Source organism: Eutrigla gurnardus (genome assembly GCF_963514095.1).
Source record: "Eutrigla gurnardus genome assembly, chromosome: 2".
Lineage (NCBI taxonomy): Eukaryota > Metazoa > Chordata > Actinopteri > Perciformes > Triglidae > Eutrigla > Eutrigla gurnardus.
This window is the reverse complement of record NC_139916.1, coordinates 7,480,357-7,498,571: the sequence shown is the minus strand read 5'-3', so window position 1 is coordinate 7,498,571 and position 18,215 is coordinate 7,480,357. Positions and strand designations below refer to the sequence as shown.

The 18,215-nt window shown below is 44.0% G+C and overlaps 3 protein-coding genes across 3 annotated transcripts; 2 read left to right on the top strand and 1 right to left on the bottom strand.

Moving 5' to 3' along the window:
• Positions 1-191: 191 nt before the first annotated feature.
• brpf3a (bromodomain and PHD finger containing, 3a) lies at positions 192-9,394 on the top strand. Its single transcript, XM_084022289.1, has 13 exons — positions 192-516; positions 1,611-3,140; positions 3,370-3,526; positions 3,918-4,049; positions 4,332-4,460; positions 4,565-4,877; positions 4,960-5,289; positions 5,581-6,135; positions 6,222-6,282; positions 7,019-7,101; positions 7,276-7,373; positions 7,482-7,636; positions 7,732-9,394. The coding sequence occupies exons 2-13, from the start codon at positions 1,630-1,632 to the stop codon at positions 7,913-7,915; spliced, it is 3,708 nt and encodes a 1,235-aa protein (XP_083878415.1). The 5' UTR covers positions 192-516; positions 1,611-1,629; the 3' UTR covers positions 7,916-9,394.
• A 739-nt stretch (positions 9,395-10,133) lies between these two features.
• On the bottom strand, positions 10,134-15,522 carry mon1bb (MON1 secretory trafficking family member Bb). The gene is made up of 6 exons (XM_084030346.1): positions 15,394-15,522; positions 14,771-14,844; positions 14,077-14,673; positions 12,963-13,755; positions 12,306-12,453; positions 10,134-11,285 (listed from the first exon to the last, which is right to left on the bottom strand). Exons 2-6 carry the CDS (start codon positions 14,826-14,828, stop codon positions 11,058-11,060), a joined length of 1,824 nt encoding a protein of 607 aa, XP_083886472.1. The 5' UTR covers positions 14,829-14,844; positions 15,394-15,522; the 3' UTR covers positions 10,134-11,057.
• A 173-nt stretch (positions 15,523-15,695) lies between these two features.
• tcta (T cell leukemia translocation altered) lies at positions 15,696-17,509 on the top strand. Its single transcript, XM_084030377.1, has 3 exons — positions 15,696-16,612; positions 16,713-16,764; positions 17,017-17,509. Exons 1-3 carry the CDS (start codon positions 16,402-16,404, stop codon positions 17,057-17,059), a joined length of 306 nt encoding a protein of 101 aa, XP_083886503.1. The 5' UTR covers positions 15,696-16,401; the 3' UTR covers positions 17,060-17,509.
• The last annotated feature ends 706 nt before the right edge of the window (positions 17,510-18,215 follow it).

Below are 18,215 nucleotides of genomic sequence, written 5' to 3'. Positions count from 1 at the left end.
CACTGGGCGCGCAATATACGTCTCGTTGTTTTTCTCATCGCACGTTTCAGTTACGCTCTCCAAATTGAGTTCGATGAAGTCAGTTGGCCGCTTCGACCAATCAGGAAAGAGTGCGCGTCGTGCGCGAGGTAAAGCAGCGACCTACAATTGGCTGAGGTGGGGTTTTTTTCCTCCAAAAGGGGCGTATTTTTTTCAAGCCATCTCGACTGAATATTTAGCCTCATCCAAGGAAACATAAATTTGATATCTTCGGGATTTTGCTACCCCATGAGTTGGGAACCAGCGCCGTTTGACAGGTTCAAACCGTGACCATGAAACCGGGTGGAGTTTGTGTGTTCGACCGAAGTCAGATCGGAGAAGTGAAGTGCTGAAGATGACGCTGTCGCTCCTGAAATGACCGGCTAGCTAAGCTAACGGCTAGCATGTCCGCCTTGGTTGTAGTCTGTCACTAGCTGACATTTAGCTAGGTGCAGTTATTCTGTCTGGCACTCGCACCGCGGCGGACCGTTTCACAAGGTAAACCGCTCTGATAATGACCACCATTTTCAGCGTTGCTGAGCAAACGTCCCTTTTTTTTTTCTTTGCTCAACGTTACACGACTTCTGTGTGTCCTGTCCGACCCAAGTAACGTTATCACATCGGCGCGAGACAAGTCTTTTTGCAGGGGTCTGGAGTACAAAGCAGAAGCCGAAACGTCGCGTATTTGCGGTGTCGTGATCTAATGTACACATGCAAGTAATTCATGGGCTTTGTTAGGCACGGTGCATACAGTGCGTCTGCTGTCTGGCCGCTGTCGGCGTGTATAATTGGGCCGCTAATCAACTTGCAATCCAAATGTTGTCTCTGCTGTTGTGCGCTTAAAATGGCTGACAGATGTTAGATACTTGGGATGGTATTTAGCGCGCCTCAACCTAACTATGCACAGCAACAAGGGAAAAAATAGAGGATGCTGGCGTTCGATTGGCTCGGGGGAAACGCGGGGCTGTCACAGGCTCCCGATTGGACCAATGGGGAGACAGCTGAGGCGCATACATGCCAAGCAGTACAGCCTCCTGTGGTTGGGTTTGTGCAGCGAGAGTACTTGAGGTAACATGCTGTGTTGTTATTACAACAGCACCAGAGTTGACCCCTTTTTACCTAGTAACGGTTGTGTCTAGGATTTAAAAGAAAACACGGCAAAACTTACCAAAAAACGGCTCCCTTTGTATCTACAGCAGTAAAGGAGAATAATTAATCAGGGAAATGAAACATTAAAATTGGTAGAATATTTAAAACAAGGCGGTATTACCTAATTTTGTTGTCAAGTTATTAACATTTCATGGATAATACTACATAATTATATATTTTTACATTTTAACCATGGCATTAAATGTCATGACATAACATAGGTTTTCATTTCAAAACAGCCAACACTGACGATTAATGTTTTACATTGAATAAACTGCAGTAAAATCATAATTCGGATCTCAGATTTGAATGAGATTACAGTTTGCAAACAACATATACAACACCATAATAAACAGCTACTGTTAATCTTAATGGATTGTCATACAAAGAAAGTGGAAAGTGTATACAAGTAATACTAATAATTCTGTGTTTGTGTCCATTAGGGGGCTGGTTTAAACTCCCATGCAGAAGGTGAGGAGGTGGGAATGTGAGACAGTTGTTAGCGGACTTAACATGGGTAGGGGCCGAGGCAGAGGGAGAGGAAGGGGCAGGGGTTCGTCTGGCCAGTTGCGGCCTCCCTCGCCCTACAGACTGCAGCTCTCTCCGTCCAGGGAGACCTTGACATATGCTCAGGCACAGAAAATAGTGGAGGTGGACCTAGAGGGAAGGCTCCATCGGATAAACATCACGGACGCCCTGCCAGTTATTACCGAGGACGAGATGATGGCCCAGGACATTGCTGAGTGCAACAGCAACAAGGAGAACAGTGAGCAAACGCAGAGTAAAACCAGATCGTGGAGGAAACCCTCAAACAGTAAAAGCAGGAAGAGCGGTAAAAATACATCTCACCAGAACCAACGGTCCGGCTCCCAGCAGCACACGGGTCCCACTAATTCTCTCCAGCAACCGTTCCATCAAATCCCCCTGCCCGAGCCTATCTTTCGTGTGCTGAGTTCGGTGTCCCCCTCGGAGGCACCTCCTCTCCCGTCAGCCTACTATCGTTTCATAGAAAAGTCAATAGAGGAACAGGACAGTGTGGCCGAGTACGACATGGACGAGGAGGATCTGGCCTGGCTGGAGATGGTTAACCAAAAGAGGGTGTGTGACGGCCACGCCTCCGTATCTGCAGACACTTTTGAGTTGCTGATTGACCGCCTGGAGAGGGAATCCATCCTGGAGTCCCGCAGCCAGGCCCTGTCGCAGAGTGCCGTTGACGAGGACGCTTTCTGCTGCGTCTGCCTGGATGACGAATGTCTGAACAGCAATGTCATCCTGTTCTGTGACATCTGCAATCTGGCCGTTCACCAGGAGTGTTACGGCGTGCCCTACGTACCCGAGGGTCAGTGGCTGTGCCGCTGCTGCCTGCAGTCCCCCTCCCGTCCTGTAGACTGTGTGCTCTGTCCCAACCGAGGAGGTGCCTTCAAACAGACGAGTGATGGACGTTGGGCCCATGTTGTCTGTGCCATATGGATCCCAGAGGTGTGCTTTGCCAACACAGTGTTTTTGGAGCCCGTTGAGGGGGTCAAGAACATCCCCACTGCTCGCTGGAAGCTCACCTGCTACCTGTGTAAGCAGAAAGGCAGAGGAGCGTCCATTCAGTGCCACAAAGCCAACTGTTACAGGGCCTTTCACGTCACCTGCGCCCAGAAGGCCGGCCTGTTTATGAAGATAGACCCGGTCCGGGAGACGGGTGTCAACGGTACCACCTTCTCCGTGAAGAAGACGGCTTTCTGTGAGCATCATTCCCCGGTGGGGTCTCGGCGGGAGGGTTCTGAAGACGAGTCGGTTGAAGGGAGACTGGTGGGGGGCAGGGGAAACCGGGGTCAAAGGTCCTACACTGAAAGCCCCCCACTACCACCACCAAACAAGAAGGCTGTCAAGGGCCAGAAGAAGAAGAATACGAAGGGGACTGGTCGGTCAACACGTCGCACAACAGTGCCTGTGCTGCTTGTCCCTCAGATCCCCTCTCACAGGTGGGACATTTGCATACAGTTTAAATTTACATACCCAGCATGGCTTATTCATATACTGTAGTGTCTGCTGCCTTACAAGAGAGTATTAGTATTCTTGCAGGGTTCCTTAGAGACGCAAGATTCATACTTTGACTTATGGCCTTAACGTAAGGTCATTTCGTGGTGGTCATGGTGGCGCTGACCACCTCTGCCACACAGGTTTTCATCTACAACTGTTTAATCTCCACAGGCTGAATAAGATCTGCACAGGAGTTGAAGTCCAGAGGAAGAATCAGTTCATGCAGAGGCTTCATAACTACTGGTTGCTGAAACGACAGTCGAGAAATGGGATGCCTTTAATACGGCGACTTCACTCCCATCTACAGACCCACAGGACCGCAGAGCAGGTAAGATGAGAGGCGATGAAGTGTGTGTGTGTTTAAAAGCACTATTAATCCTGGTGTCCATATTGATTTTGACTTTCAGTTAATATCTGTGTGACAGTCCATCATATATGATAAATACCAGCACATTTAAACTCATTCATTCATTATAAATCCTTCGCAGAACCCATAAAGTCTATTCAAGTCACTGGTGGAATCGAACCAGTTCACACCATGCTTCTATTCTCACACACTGAGATCGAAACATAAGCCCAGACATCACACTTGCAACGGCTGTTTTAAATAGATGGCCGTCTTCCATACAACCCTACACAGCTCCTTGCTGTAGACCTCTCACTGCTGCGGGGGGGTCAGAAGTGTGATCTATTTGTGATTGTTACTTTTTGTGTTTCAGAAGGAGCCTGATGAGAAACTGTGTGCTGCAAGAGAGGAGCTTCGATACTGGCAGAAGTTGAGGCAAGACCTGGAAAGAGCCAGGCTTCTGGTGGAACTCATCCGTAAGAGAGAGAGGCTAAAGAGGGAACAGGTGCGTTACAGAGGAACTAGACAAGCTAGAATTATTTGGGGTATTTTTTGGGGTTAAAAAGACTCCGTTCATTGTGATAAAATTACTCGTTTGTACTACGTCTGTAAGTAGATCCACTGTCTAATATTTTCTCCAGCGAAATTGGCTGAAATCAGGATTCTGATTTGCTCATGCAATTTAAATACGTTAAGAAATTGCAATTTTTTCTTACCGTTTTCCGATGTTTGTGTCCACAGTTTTATAAATGATTAATCGTGATTAATTTATGTCATCACACCTCAGATGAAAATTCAGCAGGCCGCCCTCGAGTTGAAGTTGACCCCTGCATTGGTGCTCCTGCGATCCACCTTGGAACAACTGCAGGAGAAGGACACATCCAAAATCTTCTCTCAGCCTGTCAATCTATCAGAGGTAGGTGCAGTGAGAAAACAAATCTGCTCACTACTTCATATCAAGCAGCATATCTGCTTCAGCTTGGAGGTCAGCTAACAGTGTTGTTATCATGGTCCACTGAGGTCCCAGATTACCTGGAGTTTATCTCCCAGCCGATGGACTTCTCCGCCATGTGTGCCAAACTGGAGGGACACGCCTATTGCTCCATTGCAGACCTCGAGAGAGACTTCAACCTCATGATCTCCAACTGCCTCAAGTACAATTCCAAGGATACCATGTTTCACAAGACGGCCTTACAGCTCCGGGAGGTGGGCGGAGCCATTCTCCGCCACGCCCACAGGCAGTCTCAGAGCATCGGCCTGGACCCCAGCACTGGGATGCATCTCCCAGACACTCTGAACAAACATGGCTTCTACAACTGCACGTGGGACGATGGTGAGTTGAGGGTGGGAACTAGCCGTTTCGTCACAATCGTAACCCTCGCACCTCATCTGTCTTTTTGTTATCCTCTCTACAGTTGACTCTCTCTTGGACCCAGAGAACAGACTTCACTTAACCACGGACGAACAGCTCAAGGCCTTACTGGACAAACTTGACGTGGTCGCCTCCATGCGCACCAGTGGGGGTCGAACCAAACGCATTAGGCTGCTGCGCAGAGAGATCAATGCCCTCCGACAGAAGATGAACCAGCAGAAGCAAAACTCCCAGTCTGTGAATGGTAATAACGTGGAGGGTGGAGTTAAAGAGGAGGAAGACGAGGAGGAAGAAGAGGAGGAGAAGAAGGAAAAGAAAAAGAAGACAAATGTTGATAATGGACCTTTGACAGTGGTGTCAAACCCTGGGACAGGTAAAACAATATTTTCCTTTTCATATATTTTATTCCTTTTGGCCGTCAATCTAACAAAGGTTTTAATTACCTTTTGTTTTACGATTTAATAATTTTACATAGCGTGAAATATGATGCCCTTTTATAATTTCCCAAAGTCCAATAAGTTCAATTCTACAATGCTAGAAAAGCAGCAAATCCTCATATTGGAGAAGCTGCAACCAGTGAATGTTCCAACATTTGAGTGAATAAATTAATTACAATAGTTTCAGCTGTATTAATGATCCGTAAACCCATTCCTCTCTGATCCAGATGACTCTCCACCTGTGCTAGAACTCACCTGCCCGGTATCATCACCGCTGCCAGGAGATGCTCCTCTGGAACCTCCTGTCCTGGGCATCGTGCCCGGAGGCCGGCGGTCCCCTGGGCGTTCCTACAAGCGCCAGAGGTCATCCCGCAGCGGGAGCAAAAGCCAAGGTGAAGATGAGGCTGAAGTCGGTGAAACCCCATCTTCCCAACCGGAGGCCGTTCATGAGGTCACTCCGCTGGGGACACCCCCGACTCTGCCTTTGGTGGGAGTTGGTCGTCGCACGTCCGTTCTATTCAAGAAAGCTAAAAATGGGGCGCGACTGGTGAAAAGCAAGTCCCCACCACAACCGAACGGGAAACCCTCGGAGGATAAGACCAACGGGTTAGACAGAACCACCGCTAGCCCAAATTCACCCAGTGTGACCAACATGACCACCTTACCTCCCACTCCCAACGCTTCCCCGACACCTCCCTCTCCTTCCTCACACCACCTGAGGTCCAGAGGCCCGAGCTCTGAAAGCGAAGCAGACAAACTCCTTCCACCACCCAGAGAAGGAGGTAAAGATAAAATAAATCACAACATTACAGAGAGTGTTAAAGATCGTAAAAATCCAGGTTTGTCAAGCTTTCCTTTGTGTTTTCAGTCGGCCTGACAAACGGAAAACACACCTCTGCAGACCACGATGATGACGACCCCAAAGTAAAGTGAGTATTGAGTCATGCAAGAACCACTTGTAGGAACAGATTTGTTATTAATCGGCACATATAAGCGTTTTAAGGGTACTCTAATACACAGCTTAGCTGATCTTTATGTCTGCACATATTCAACAGCATGACTCTGTGGTGTGAAATTATTCTAGTTATTCTCTGGTAACAACTTTTGGGAATTAAGGTAACATATAAGGCATTGATTATGCCAATATTGAGCTTTAATGAACACACACCTCGTTGTGAACTTGTGGCGTTCATTACTTTTTGCTGAGTTTGGTTTATCCAACTTGAACACTTGTACGTGCAAGCTTCAAAGAAAGGAAAAACAAAGAAGTTGAGCATAAGAATATGAAAATGTTCTTGCATGAGGCCGATGTCTTTGAAATTCTGAGGCATTTAATTTTTCTAAGTGTGACCTTGAATAGTCCATGACGGATTTGTCAATCTAAATGTCGAATCATCACAGTGATGGGAAAATGTGGTCTATGAATGACTTTCTAAAATCATCTAGAGTTTTAACAACCACAAACAGGACCCAGGCTAACCATGTCTACGTGACTACACACACCCATTATTCTGAAACAATAGCTGTGTCATACTAACATGCATCTCAGCCAATAATGATGTTGTTTTTTACAAATTTTCTATGGATACATCTCACCATAAATTGTGTTTTAACTTTAAAACCAAATCACCCACTTGCCTTGTTTTTCTCTCCACTTGTCTCCAGCTGTAGTGTCTCCCCACCCAAGCGAAGTCGCGGTAAACCTGCGTTGGCAAAAGTACCTGGGAACGGGGACATCTGTGGGTCTGGTGTGTATGATGAGAAGGCATTCAAAAGAAAATGCACTAAAATACAGTTTTTTTTGTGTGTTTATTGGCTGTGTCATGTAAGATTCTGCACACAAAATGTTTTATCTCATAACATTTTCAGTTTTGTCTAAATCGTTGAAATGAACTGGATGTATTGGAACATGTTGTTCACAGGACAGACGACACTTCTGTCTTTAGATAGCGAGGCTGAGCTCGGACCTCTGGACCTGGTGTGGGCCAAATGCAGAGGATACCCATCGTACCCAGCAATGGTGAGGATGTACTTGCTCTTGCATTTGATAAAGAAAATGGTCTGATTGCATCCCATAGAAGGGCGCGATAATTAAATCGACTTGAACGGACATCGTTTATTCTTCCAGATTGTTGACCCAGACATGCCCCAGGAAGGGCTTCTTCATAACGGCATCCCCATCCCAGTGCCTCCCGTGGAGGTGCTCAAACTGGGCGAATGGAGAGAAACGGAAGAAGGCGAAAAGCTCTTCTTGGTGCTTTTCTTTGACACCAAAAGAACTTGGTAAGATTCAGACAGGGCGGGGCTAAACCTCATGCTGAATTTTAAAAAACAATCCGAAGCAAGTCTTGGTCAACATTGTGCCTCTTGGTTTTCAGGCAATGGCTCCCTCGGAACAAACTCCTGCCGATGGGCTTGGATGACACTGTAGACAAACTGCGCTTAATGGAAGGCAAGAAACCCAGCGTTCGCAAGTCTGTGCACACCGCGTACGACCGAGCCATGGTGCATTTAAACCACGTGAGAGGAAATCTCAACTTCACTCCCTCCAATTTTATATAAAAGTTGAGTTTTTATCATCTTAAAACAGGCTGTCTGGTTATATGTATAGAAGCTTCATCAATGTTCTCAAAAAGGTGGGAAAGTAAAACAAAGATTATATTTCCAACAGTTGGTTGGAGATAAAACTGTTGCTCCGGTTTAGAAAACGGAGAGGAGGGAAATTTAGAATTTTCCTGGATGAATTTGTTCATTTATTCATGTGATGTTTTGTAAAAGTTTTTACACAACCACTGTTGCTATGTGTCCATATAAAGTTTTTATTTTAGGCCAAAGTGAGTCAAGACTTAGGTGAGAAGTGTAAATATCAAATCATCAAAGGGATCGTCTTGATTCGAAACATATCTAGATTGTATTTGCCATTGAATCGTCACTGTGTTTATGAAGTGTGGAAGTCCCACTTAATGTTCACGTCATATCTGGACTTTGGCTTTGGAAGAAAAGTTGAATTTTAATGTTTGATTTTTTTTTTGGACATGCAGGGCCCCAACTTAAAACCATTCCTTCAGATTCTCCCTCAATTGAATCACGTAGCCTTTTAGTTTGATATTCAAACCTGCTCAAGATGGCATCGACATTAAATTAAAAGCTAAATCAGTTGCCTCTGAGGAAATGTCATTTTCTTCAGCAATTCTGGGAATTGGTAAGTAAATACAGGTGATTTGTCAGAAGAAGAAAGTGAAATGGATAGAAATGGTGATACTGGCTGCCAAAGCAAACATTCTTGAACTTCTAGTCCAGCTAGGACGTGTTGTAGGTGGGATTTCAGAGGTCTTTCCTTATTTTTCCATATTGTGAAACTGTGTTATGATTGTAGAATGTTGGAGTACCTGGTGCGACTACTTGGTTAGTGAGACGTGAAGCCACTGCAGAGGTGAAGCTGGTTATTTTGTGGTAACGACGAGTTCTACTGCGATCGCTGAATAATCAAAGCAAATCTGGCTGAAATGACTTGAAAAGCACAATCGGTCTGTTTTAAAAACAAACAAAAAAACAAAAAAACTTGTTGATCCATATATGTGGCAAAAATGTGTGTATGTACAGTATATACATATATGAATACGACTTCAATGTAGTAAAAAGGTGCATGTGTATAGTTTTGTAAATATGTAAATGTATGTTTATATTGGCTTACATGAAGTAATTTAAGGAATGCAAAAATCAAATTTAGATTTTAATTTATAAAAATTTGTGGCAGTCGAGAGTGTTATTTAAAAAAAGTAAAATATTGAAAAGATTTATGTATGATGCTACGTAGCTCTTTGTAATAGTGATGGTATTCACCAACATGTCAGAATATATTCTCTAGAAGCGAGGCGGCACAAGACCTGAGCTCTGTAGGCAGCAGTGACCACACTAGTCGTTTTCTTTCTTGGGTGGGCACAGGGGGTTTCTGATCTTGCCATTTGAATTGTACCGCAAGATCTACAATCTGCCTGAGACGATATTTTCTCACACAAGAATAAATGCTGTTTGAAACAAATGCATGCGTGTCGTCTGATCACTCGGCGAGTTCACATCAAGGCGTCATTTCAAGAAGAAATCTCCTCAGCATCCCGCATCACATCTGGCTCCACGTTTCCAGGAAAACGAGAGGTAAATATAACGCGCTCTGAGGAATTTAATGTTGCAACATTTCATGCTATGTCTCCGAGATATTCATCTGACAAAGTGGATTGATTTTGGCTGAGAAAAACCTCACTTCAAGTACTCAAATTTATTACAATGAGCCTAATAATGTTCTTGGATGTTTCCATCAAAGAACTATGTAATGTGGTACTAATCCTATTCTAATTACTTGAAAGAAACCAAGTGAACATTCATTATTCATTTGCTACTGGAAACTTTATTCTTTATACTTGTTGAACTGAATGCTCGTCCGTTGACATATTTCCCAGAATTCCATCTTCAACTCATTTGCTACAGTATGCACCGACTAAAAGACTCAAGGTTACACAAGCAATTGCCTGGAGGTCTACCAACAGTCTGTTTTTCCTATAATAATAATAATTAGTACCAAATTAAATAGCCCAAGGAACTCTTATTATTAAATTAACATCATACTAGCATAATAAAGTGTTACTGTAATATTTTCTCGTAGATAATAAACTAAGCTTATTCACAGACTCTCTACTTGGGGTGTATATTTGTGCAACCTGGGATTTATTCCATAATACTATAGACACATACTCTTAAGACTTGAATTTACAGAAAAGGACACAAGGATGAGGCTACTGTTTATAGACCATCTTTACAAAAGTATTATCCAAAAAGATAAGTCGCCTGAATAATCTGCAGAAAAACACCGGGTGAGCTCGGTGACGTCTCCTTAGCTTAAATAGATGACAATGCAAGCACGGACGATGACAATGACGATCATGTTATGTGGTCTAGTGTTACATTTCCTCCTTTTTTTTGTGCACAAATCATAGCATGAAGGAAACCTGATCGTTTTAATTTGAATAGAAACATCAGCGGGATATGAAACGTCTCCATGTTTTTTCGTTCTGTCGTAGGGAAGTAAACAAAAAGGAACAAAATCCACGGAGGAGGATTTGCATGTCCATGACACGTGATGGCCCATCCTTGTGATGCCAGCTCCAGTCGTTATTCCAGTTCATGTTGCGCCCAAAAACACAACAAACATTAACTTCTTGCATATCCTGTTTTGTAACATGGGGATGTTTTTTGTCTGGCGATAGAAACCTAGTCTGAGAAAGGTAGTTCACGTTTTCACTCCAATAGTTATAGCATATTAATGAACTGTCGTCTGTTTGATACATTCACTGTCCGTGAGAAAATCTTCTCTCTTGTTGCAGTCATAAAACAAATATTTAAAAAAAAAAAACATTTAAATATCATTGCAATTATTTTCTACCACAGTTCAATTTAAAACGTACTAATGCTGTTTTGCCCTGACTGTTCCGGATCGAAAGCAGCGATGCGATGACATGCTTTCTTGTTCGGGTAAAGAAATAATACTAGAAAGAGTTCATTCCTTCTTAAATAGTGTAAAACTTTTGTAGTGTTTGATTCCAGTAGTCAATGTCTGTCAAAGTCCAACAAGTGTCAAAAGAGGGTTCAAAAATACCTTGGAACCAGTGTACAAACTATTGTTGCATGGGGCTGAGCACTAACGGAGCCCCTATGGAAGAGATAGGAAGCCGTTGTCTGTGGAGTCCTGCTGGTCAGACTTCCCACCTCGAGAGCTCTTGCTGGGGTTTGGGGTGGTTGAATACTTCGGGGGATATCTGATAAATAGACGGTCCTCCTCCTTTTTAATCCACCTTAGAAGCTTAGTGATAGCAGTAATAGCACAGGCCTTCGTCACCAGAGGACTGAAGCAGGTGTAGAGCTCAAATTTACTCGTGACCTACAGGAGAGAAGAAAACGGACGGTTAAGGAGTTATTTTAGAGATTCTTGTAAGAATACTTTAACAATTTGGGAAATAATAGTATTCTCTTTCTTGCAGAGAGTAAGATGAGAAGACTACAGCCACAGCCAGCTAACTTAAAGTGACAACTCCTCTGGACAGTGCTTTCCATCTTCAGGGCTGCAGATCTGAGTGGAATCATCAGAATGGGACACACCTGAGCCCAGTGTGCCCCAGGAATAAAAGCCTGAGCAGCAGAAGTCTTTGGCTAGCAGATCTCCTCTCACCCCATATCTCCGTGTCTGGGCTTTTCTTTTTGTTCTTATTTTTACAGCACATTGCCACACATCCACTCCCTGCAATACTGGCTTCACACATTGCTCCGATCCACTTGTTTGACTTGTTTCGACATACTTAATAAGTAACAAATAACACAACTCTGGGGATCTCCTCCCAGACCTGGATCAGGGCATAGGTGCTCAATTGGATTTAGGTCAAGGGAATGTGAGGACTGGCCCCATGAACCCAGGGCAGAGCAGAACAAGAAACTAGAGAAGAATCAGTCAGGAAGGATGTGGAGCGAGCAGATGTCTGTGGCCACCACATTCAAAACCGTTCCCTTTTTGGAGGTGGTTGTGTTGCTTTTGCCTCTCCGTTGCACCTGTTGTCACTTTCATTTGCACCAAAGTAGAAATTAAATGTTTTCACAATCACTTCTAATTCCTAAACGGACAGATTGTTATCCCTGAAGTTTGACTGACTTGGTGTTAAGACTGTGATGATGAAGTGTTCCCTATATTGTTAAGCAGCATATATATATATATATATATATATATATATATATATATATATATATAGTCACTGTGCACAGACAAGAAATCGTCCAGCAAATAACCCCCAGTTAAACCACAACATCCGTTGATGTTCTCATCTAAGACAATGGAATACACGCAGCCACAGTATTGAGAACCAGCTGTATATAATGACAGAGATCATGTATCAGTAACACAGATACATACCCAGGCTAGCAGAGTTTCCCTCTCAGCGACATGGTAGATGAGCTTGAGGGGTCGTGAGGTGCTGTGGATGCGACTGTGCATATAACGATAAAGGTCCAGCAGTCTCATTTTCTCCTCTTCACTGCTGTACGGGGCCTCCATCTCTGGGCTACATGCAGCAACAAAATGTAAAGTAAAGGTTACAGACAGGAAAGGCATACAAAGTTCCCACATAAACAAAGATACGGTTATACACATAAGGCCTGGTTAAAACTACTGATTTCTGGTTGCAGTTGACCAGCCTGGAACATTATTCTGAGGCATGTTAATAAAATGATTGTATTATTTAAAGTGTAAACGTGATAATTTGTTGGATTTAACTTGTATTGTCACAGAGATAAATTATGTTTCTTATGATTTCTTATAACTGGAAGTCAATGTCTAAAACCCTTGTATTCTGAACAGGAGACCATCAACACCAACCACATTAAGCTTTCATTTTTCTTAGAGGAAATGGCCTCTTATACACAGTGTTTAGTTATCGATTATAATACAAGAGAAATACTACATGCCGTGAAAAAAAAGATAATTTAGTTTCTTAAACATAAGTGATCAGTTTAGGCTCCTATGTCCCTCCTGAAGTGGGTTAAATAATGACGGACACACAAACAAACACACCTGGTGAACTGAGTTAGCTGGCGGTAGTTGTCTGGCACATCGAAGGGCTTGTACATGAAGTGTCTGAGGTCTGAGACGCCCACCTGGCTCACGCTGTACGACTGGACTTTGGCAATGAGGCTCAGGGAGTTCTGAGCCATCATGGCCTCTTCTATCTTCCTCTTGCACTCGGCTACAGCGTAGAAAGCCTCCTTGTCTGTCGAGAGCAGCAGCAAGCAAACAGTGCATTCTGGAGGATCCAGGTAAGAAATGTATGCATAAAAGTAACAGTCAGGATTGAAGAGGGGGAGGCAGATCGGAGTCCAGATCTCCCCCGCCTGAAAGGCAGAGGAGGCTCCGATGAGGTTGAGCAGGAGGTGGACGTCGGCAGGCTCCAGCCTGGTGTCCTCGATGACCGTCTTTTCTTGGACGATGGTGAGCAGCTGGTTCCTTGCGATGAGGATGGAGAAAACCAGATTGGGGGTGATTGCTTTCTGCAGGATCTGACTGAGAGAGTCCCTGAGAGAGGAAGCTAAGGGCAAGCAGTGCACTGCTGCTAGCAGGAAGCTTGGGTCAGAATCGACCAGGTTGAGAAGACCGTCCAGGATCTTCTCTGAGCCCGCCAGGAGTCTCCTTAGATCATAGTTTTTCTTGTGTTCAAAGATGCGGGATATGCTGGCCTGGGTGAGCATGCTGATAATCTGATAGTACACATAGAGGAGCTCTCCGCGGAGCTGCTGCTCAGTCTGACGACTGCAAGAGACACAGACCAGCACGAGGGGCCCTTTCTGTAAGAACACCACAGTGTGCTCCGCTGATGGAAGAAAGAAAAGACATAAGCAAACATTAAGGATACACTGGAAGTAATGGTGAATGTCTACTAACAATGTTCCCAATGATTAACAGCTTAAATGTCATGCTTCAAATATAGTCAATGTAAAACAATCCTGAAAATGCATTAACCGCTCCTTCATCATCCTATTTCTCAATGGTGCAGCACGTTTTGTCAATTAATAATAAGGAAATTTCCCTCTATGGGAAGTCAGAGCCACTCTAACACAAGCCACAATCATATATGAACTGTCTACACTACATTTATAATCATTTTACAAAAAAGGTACACTTATGCTCTCACCTGAATAGACTGAGCGGATGATATTATCTCCACTCTGAACGAAGGAAACCAGCGCCATCATGACTCCCATTGTGGATGAAAGAGCTTCTTCACTGCCATATCGAGAATAGATGGGTTTTCCTGCTTCACTCAACACAAAAACATGTTTCCTGTGTTGCCGCCAGCTGTCAGCTGTCACATCCTCATCACGATGAGACATAAACGCAGGAGATTCCTGGGGGCCTGCCTCCAGCAAGGGCGATGACCTTCCCTTCACACCTATCCCTTGCTCCTCCAGCTTGGCCTTGGCCAGCATTGTAACAACAAACTCCCCAGAGTCACTCTTGTCATTGTCAGTGGCGGCATCCTCGGTTCCGTTGTCCGACAGCTGGGAGGACTCACTGTTCTGACCCCCAGATTCAACGGTCTCCTCAGTCTCTAGCTTTGTTACCTGATCAGAATGGGGCTGCGCATCCAGACTCTGCTCCTCTGGTGTAACATCTGACAGGACTGAATCAGCGGGCTCCTCCGTGTTTACAGTGGTGCTGTCACTTCTCTCCACCGGATCAGGAAACATGTGATTCCCCAGGAGTGAGAGAGAAGTCGCCAAAGTGTCAGCTAAAATGAAAACAACAATACAATTATGAAATGAAGGATGAAAGCGAAAAAAGCTTTAATGAAAGATTAAACAATTTAACATGTGGCTTGCTCTCACAGGGTGGATCGCAAATCTTCACTCCTTGTGCCTCTCCTTGATGATTGCCTCTCTCCATGATACCATCCCAGTCACTGCAGATTCAAAAGAAACAAAACATACTGCAACCAACCAATTCCGAATGAACAGCTGTATACCTAGTATATGTCTGTGGTTGCAGCTGAACCTTGCGTGCATCCCAATCTCTTATGAATAGGAGCACTCATAGTGGCCAGGTCACATGGTTAGAGAAGAAAACTGGTTACAACTCGAAATTCCAGCAGGCTGGCTAATGTTACACTGCAGATAGACGACAGTCAGTTGGACGGTGAGACGATATAACTGCTATTTGACCGCCAGAACAAGGGAACTAACCACCGTTAGCATAATAACACTTGCTTAAATTACCGAAGCTCACGTTAGCTTGTCTGCTAATTTGTTAAGAAAAAGCTTACTTTTTTTATTCTGATATCTGACTGTGAATTCCGATGCAACTCAGTAAACGCTGGCTGTAGTTACTAGGTTAGCATTGCCTGCTAGCAAGCGAAACAGATCAATTTCATGGCCTTAGCTTATCAGTTAGCAAGAAAGCAATCGTGGTTAGCTAAAAATTAGACAGATGAAGGACAAATAATAAAACTCACGAGTTTGTATCGTCGAAACGTTAGGTTGAACATCTATTTCCCTGCAGCAAGTTTCACCAGCAGCCCGGCTGCAAACAAGCTGTCAAGAATGAGAAGCAGAAAACAAATTTTCCTCTTACGACAACAGACATCCGGAATCTCTGATGACAAGCTAACCTAACCAATCCGCGTGCTCGCTGACACCGTCTAGCCCCGCCCCCTCCGGGTACGTTCCAGATTGACGCACTGCGTAAGACGGTACAGTTTAGCTGGGTAAGCTAATTGTACAAAGTGTTTCGACCGCTTTTGAAGTAAATATGTGCTGATTGTTTCAATTTCTTTGATACAAATATAAACCAGGGATGGCCACGTTTTATTTTTCAGCAAAGATAATGAGGGGGCATTTCGATATGCTAGCTAACGTAGCCAGCAGTTAATTAGCCACAACGCTTCACATGCCCCTCGGTGTGATCTCATAGTGTTCAAACATCTTAGGGACAAAACTAATTAGACTTCTCGGAGGAGTTCTCTGTGTTGCCGGATAGATTAAATGTCCCAACATTGCTCAACTACACGGACTACTGCCCCGGCCTGCTGGCGCTAGCTAGAAAATGCTAGGTTTAAGCGTTAGCTTCGCTCTGCTCTATCGATCTCTTTCGATCACTCCTGGCAGCAGGGTGTATTTTTGATACATGACATAATAACATATGTCATCTATCTTAAGAAGAAGTCTGAGGGTTTGCTGTAACCCTTTAAATGTCCTCACTGTGGGATTAATAAAGGTTTATTTTTTGCTAAAACTGTCTTTGGCGGATGTTGTCGTTGCGAATTAGCGAAACGTACCATACGTCACGTCCGGTTCTTCAACCCTCGCCGCTGATACAAACAAACGGTAGGGAATATGGCGAGGCTCTTCTCGTATCTGGGTGTCATTCGCTAACGTTACCGAAGCCAAGGCGATGTTTTTGACATCACACATCGGATGAAGAGTGCCCGCTATTGATCTGACGTCACCTACACCGAGCGACCATGGAGGAGCCGTGGGATTTCGAGTTTTTGTCCCGCATCGCTGACAGCTGCTTGTCGTTCCTGTCCGAATTTGTCGAGGACTGGCTCGCCAACGACATGAGGGTCTGCATATTCAAAATACTACTCAGCTGGTTGATTTTCAGCCTTATCGCCATTCACTTCGCATGGAAAGTCTACGGCAACACGGTCAACGACATGTATTATCGGCAAGGTGAGTTTTCTCCCGGTTTTATCGCTGCATCGCTTGTTTAAATGAGGGGCTAGCACTAGCCACGTTGGCTTCATGTCTGTCTGTTGGTGTTGATGCTCAGGTACCGGACAGAACGGAGCCACACCTGACACGGCGCCTCACCTGAGTGGATGGTAAGTGTCCCATCATGCATGTCGCTTCAAACATTACAGCCAGCCTGGAGCTCTAAAGCTGCATAGGTGCAAAAGCTAGTGTATCAGGGCAATTATGTATTCTCCACTGAAGCTGCAACTTTTATAGCAAATATATGGGTTTGGGGGGAGGGGGCTGTATAGTAGCGTTATAAATGTTGTATCATACTTACAGTGCATTTCCTGTTATTGCTCTTTTTAAATGGTTTTGTTAGTAATGTGTTATTCCTGCAGGGAAAGCAAAGCAGGAGATGCCCCTAAGACTCATCGAGATTAACAGGACAACGGTGCAGGACTTTGGACTTTATCCAAGCGAGAGCTGGACGCCTGTGACGGGACATTAAATGCACCCTGAAGTTTTGCTGATAATAAAGCATCTTCTGTTGCATTCAAGGTGGCTGCACCTTCCGGAGAAAGGTCGGGTTATGCAGGCCGACGGCTACACACTGATTCACTAAGTCAACTACGCAGTGCTGTGAGGTATTTATTTTTGGTTTTGTCAAAGGTGGATATTGAGCAGAACCTTACTCTAAAGACAAATATTGATCTGATGGGTTTGTGTGTGAACTGAGGGTGCTTTAAGAACACTGTGATGATAAGCAGAATAAGCGGACGTAACATTCAATGCTGACCATGAGCAAAAATAATTTGACTTGATCTGAATGATGGAACAACGGACAGTATTTTGGTGTGTGTGTACAAATATATATCCACGAAAAGCAGTTCATGTAATGCATCTTCCATGATTTTTGAATTCTTCCTCATACCATGTAAGGAGCATTGTGTGAACTTAATGAGATGCAGAGTGCCTCATTAGAGTGTTTACCCCCCCTTTGACTTTTTCCCATTTCATTATTTCTTTTTGAACATTGACTCATAGCAAACTGTCAAAGTGAGAACAAATCTCTACAAATTAGGTTGAATTAAAGCAATGATATTAAACACAAGCACATTCACCCTATATCTGACATAACTGCAGTGCACAGTTTACCGTATAATCCAGGTGTGACACATTGTTCTACAATATTTATCTGAAAAAACTATCGGCTAATTCCTTGGCAACACTACATCATGAAGACAAAAGAACATTCTTAGGAAATCTGTAAAAATAAAAAGGTAAAGGATGTAAAACCTTACAGGGCTCCGAGTGTTAATGAGGACAACACTGTGGTGCAGTTGTCCAATGTCACTGTAACTGGTTGTTGAGAATGAAGACACTGTTCAACCTCTTTGCCCTGATGCTTCATCAATTGTGGCGCCATTCATTTAGGAAGAAAAGCTGTAAACAAAGCCAAAATGGCTTGAAAACAACTATGTTAATGTCCTGTTGTGTCCAAAATTTGAAGCAGGAGGACATGAAGATGCTGTTCATGCCGTTCCAATGTCATTCAAAAGTGCTTGAGCAGTTTTGCAAAGAATAATGGGTTTAAAAG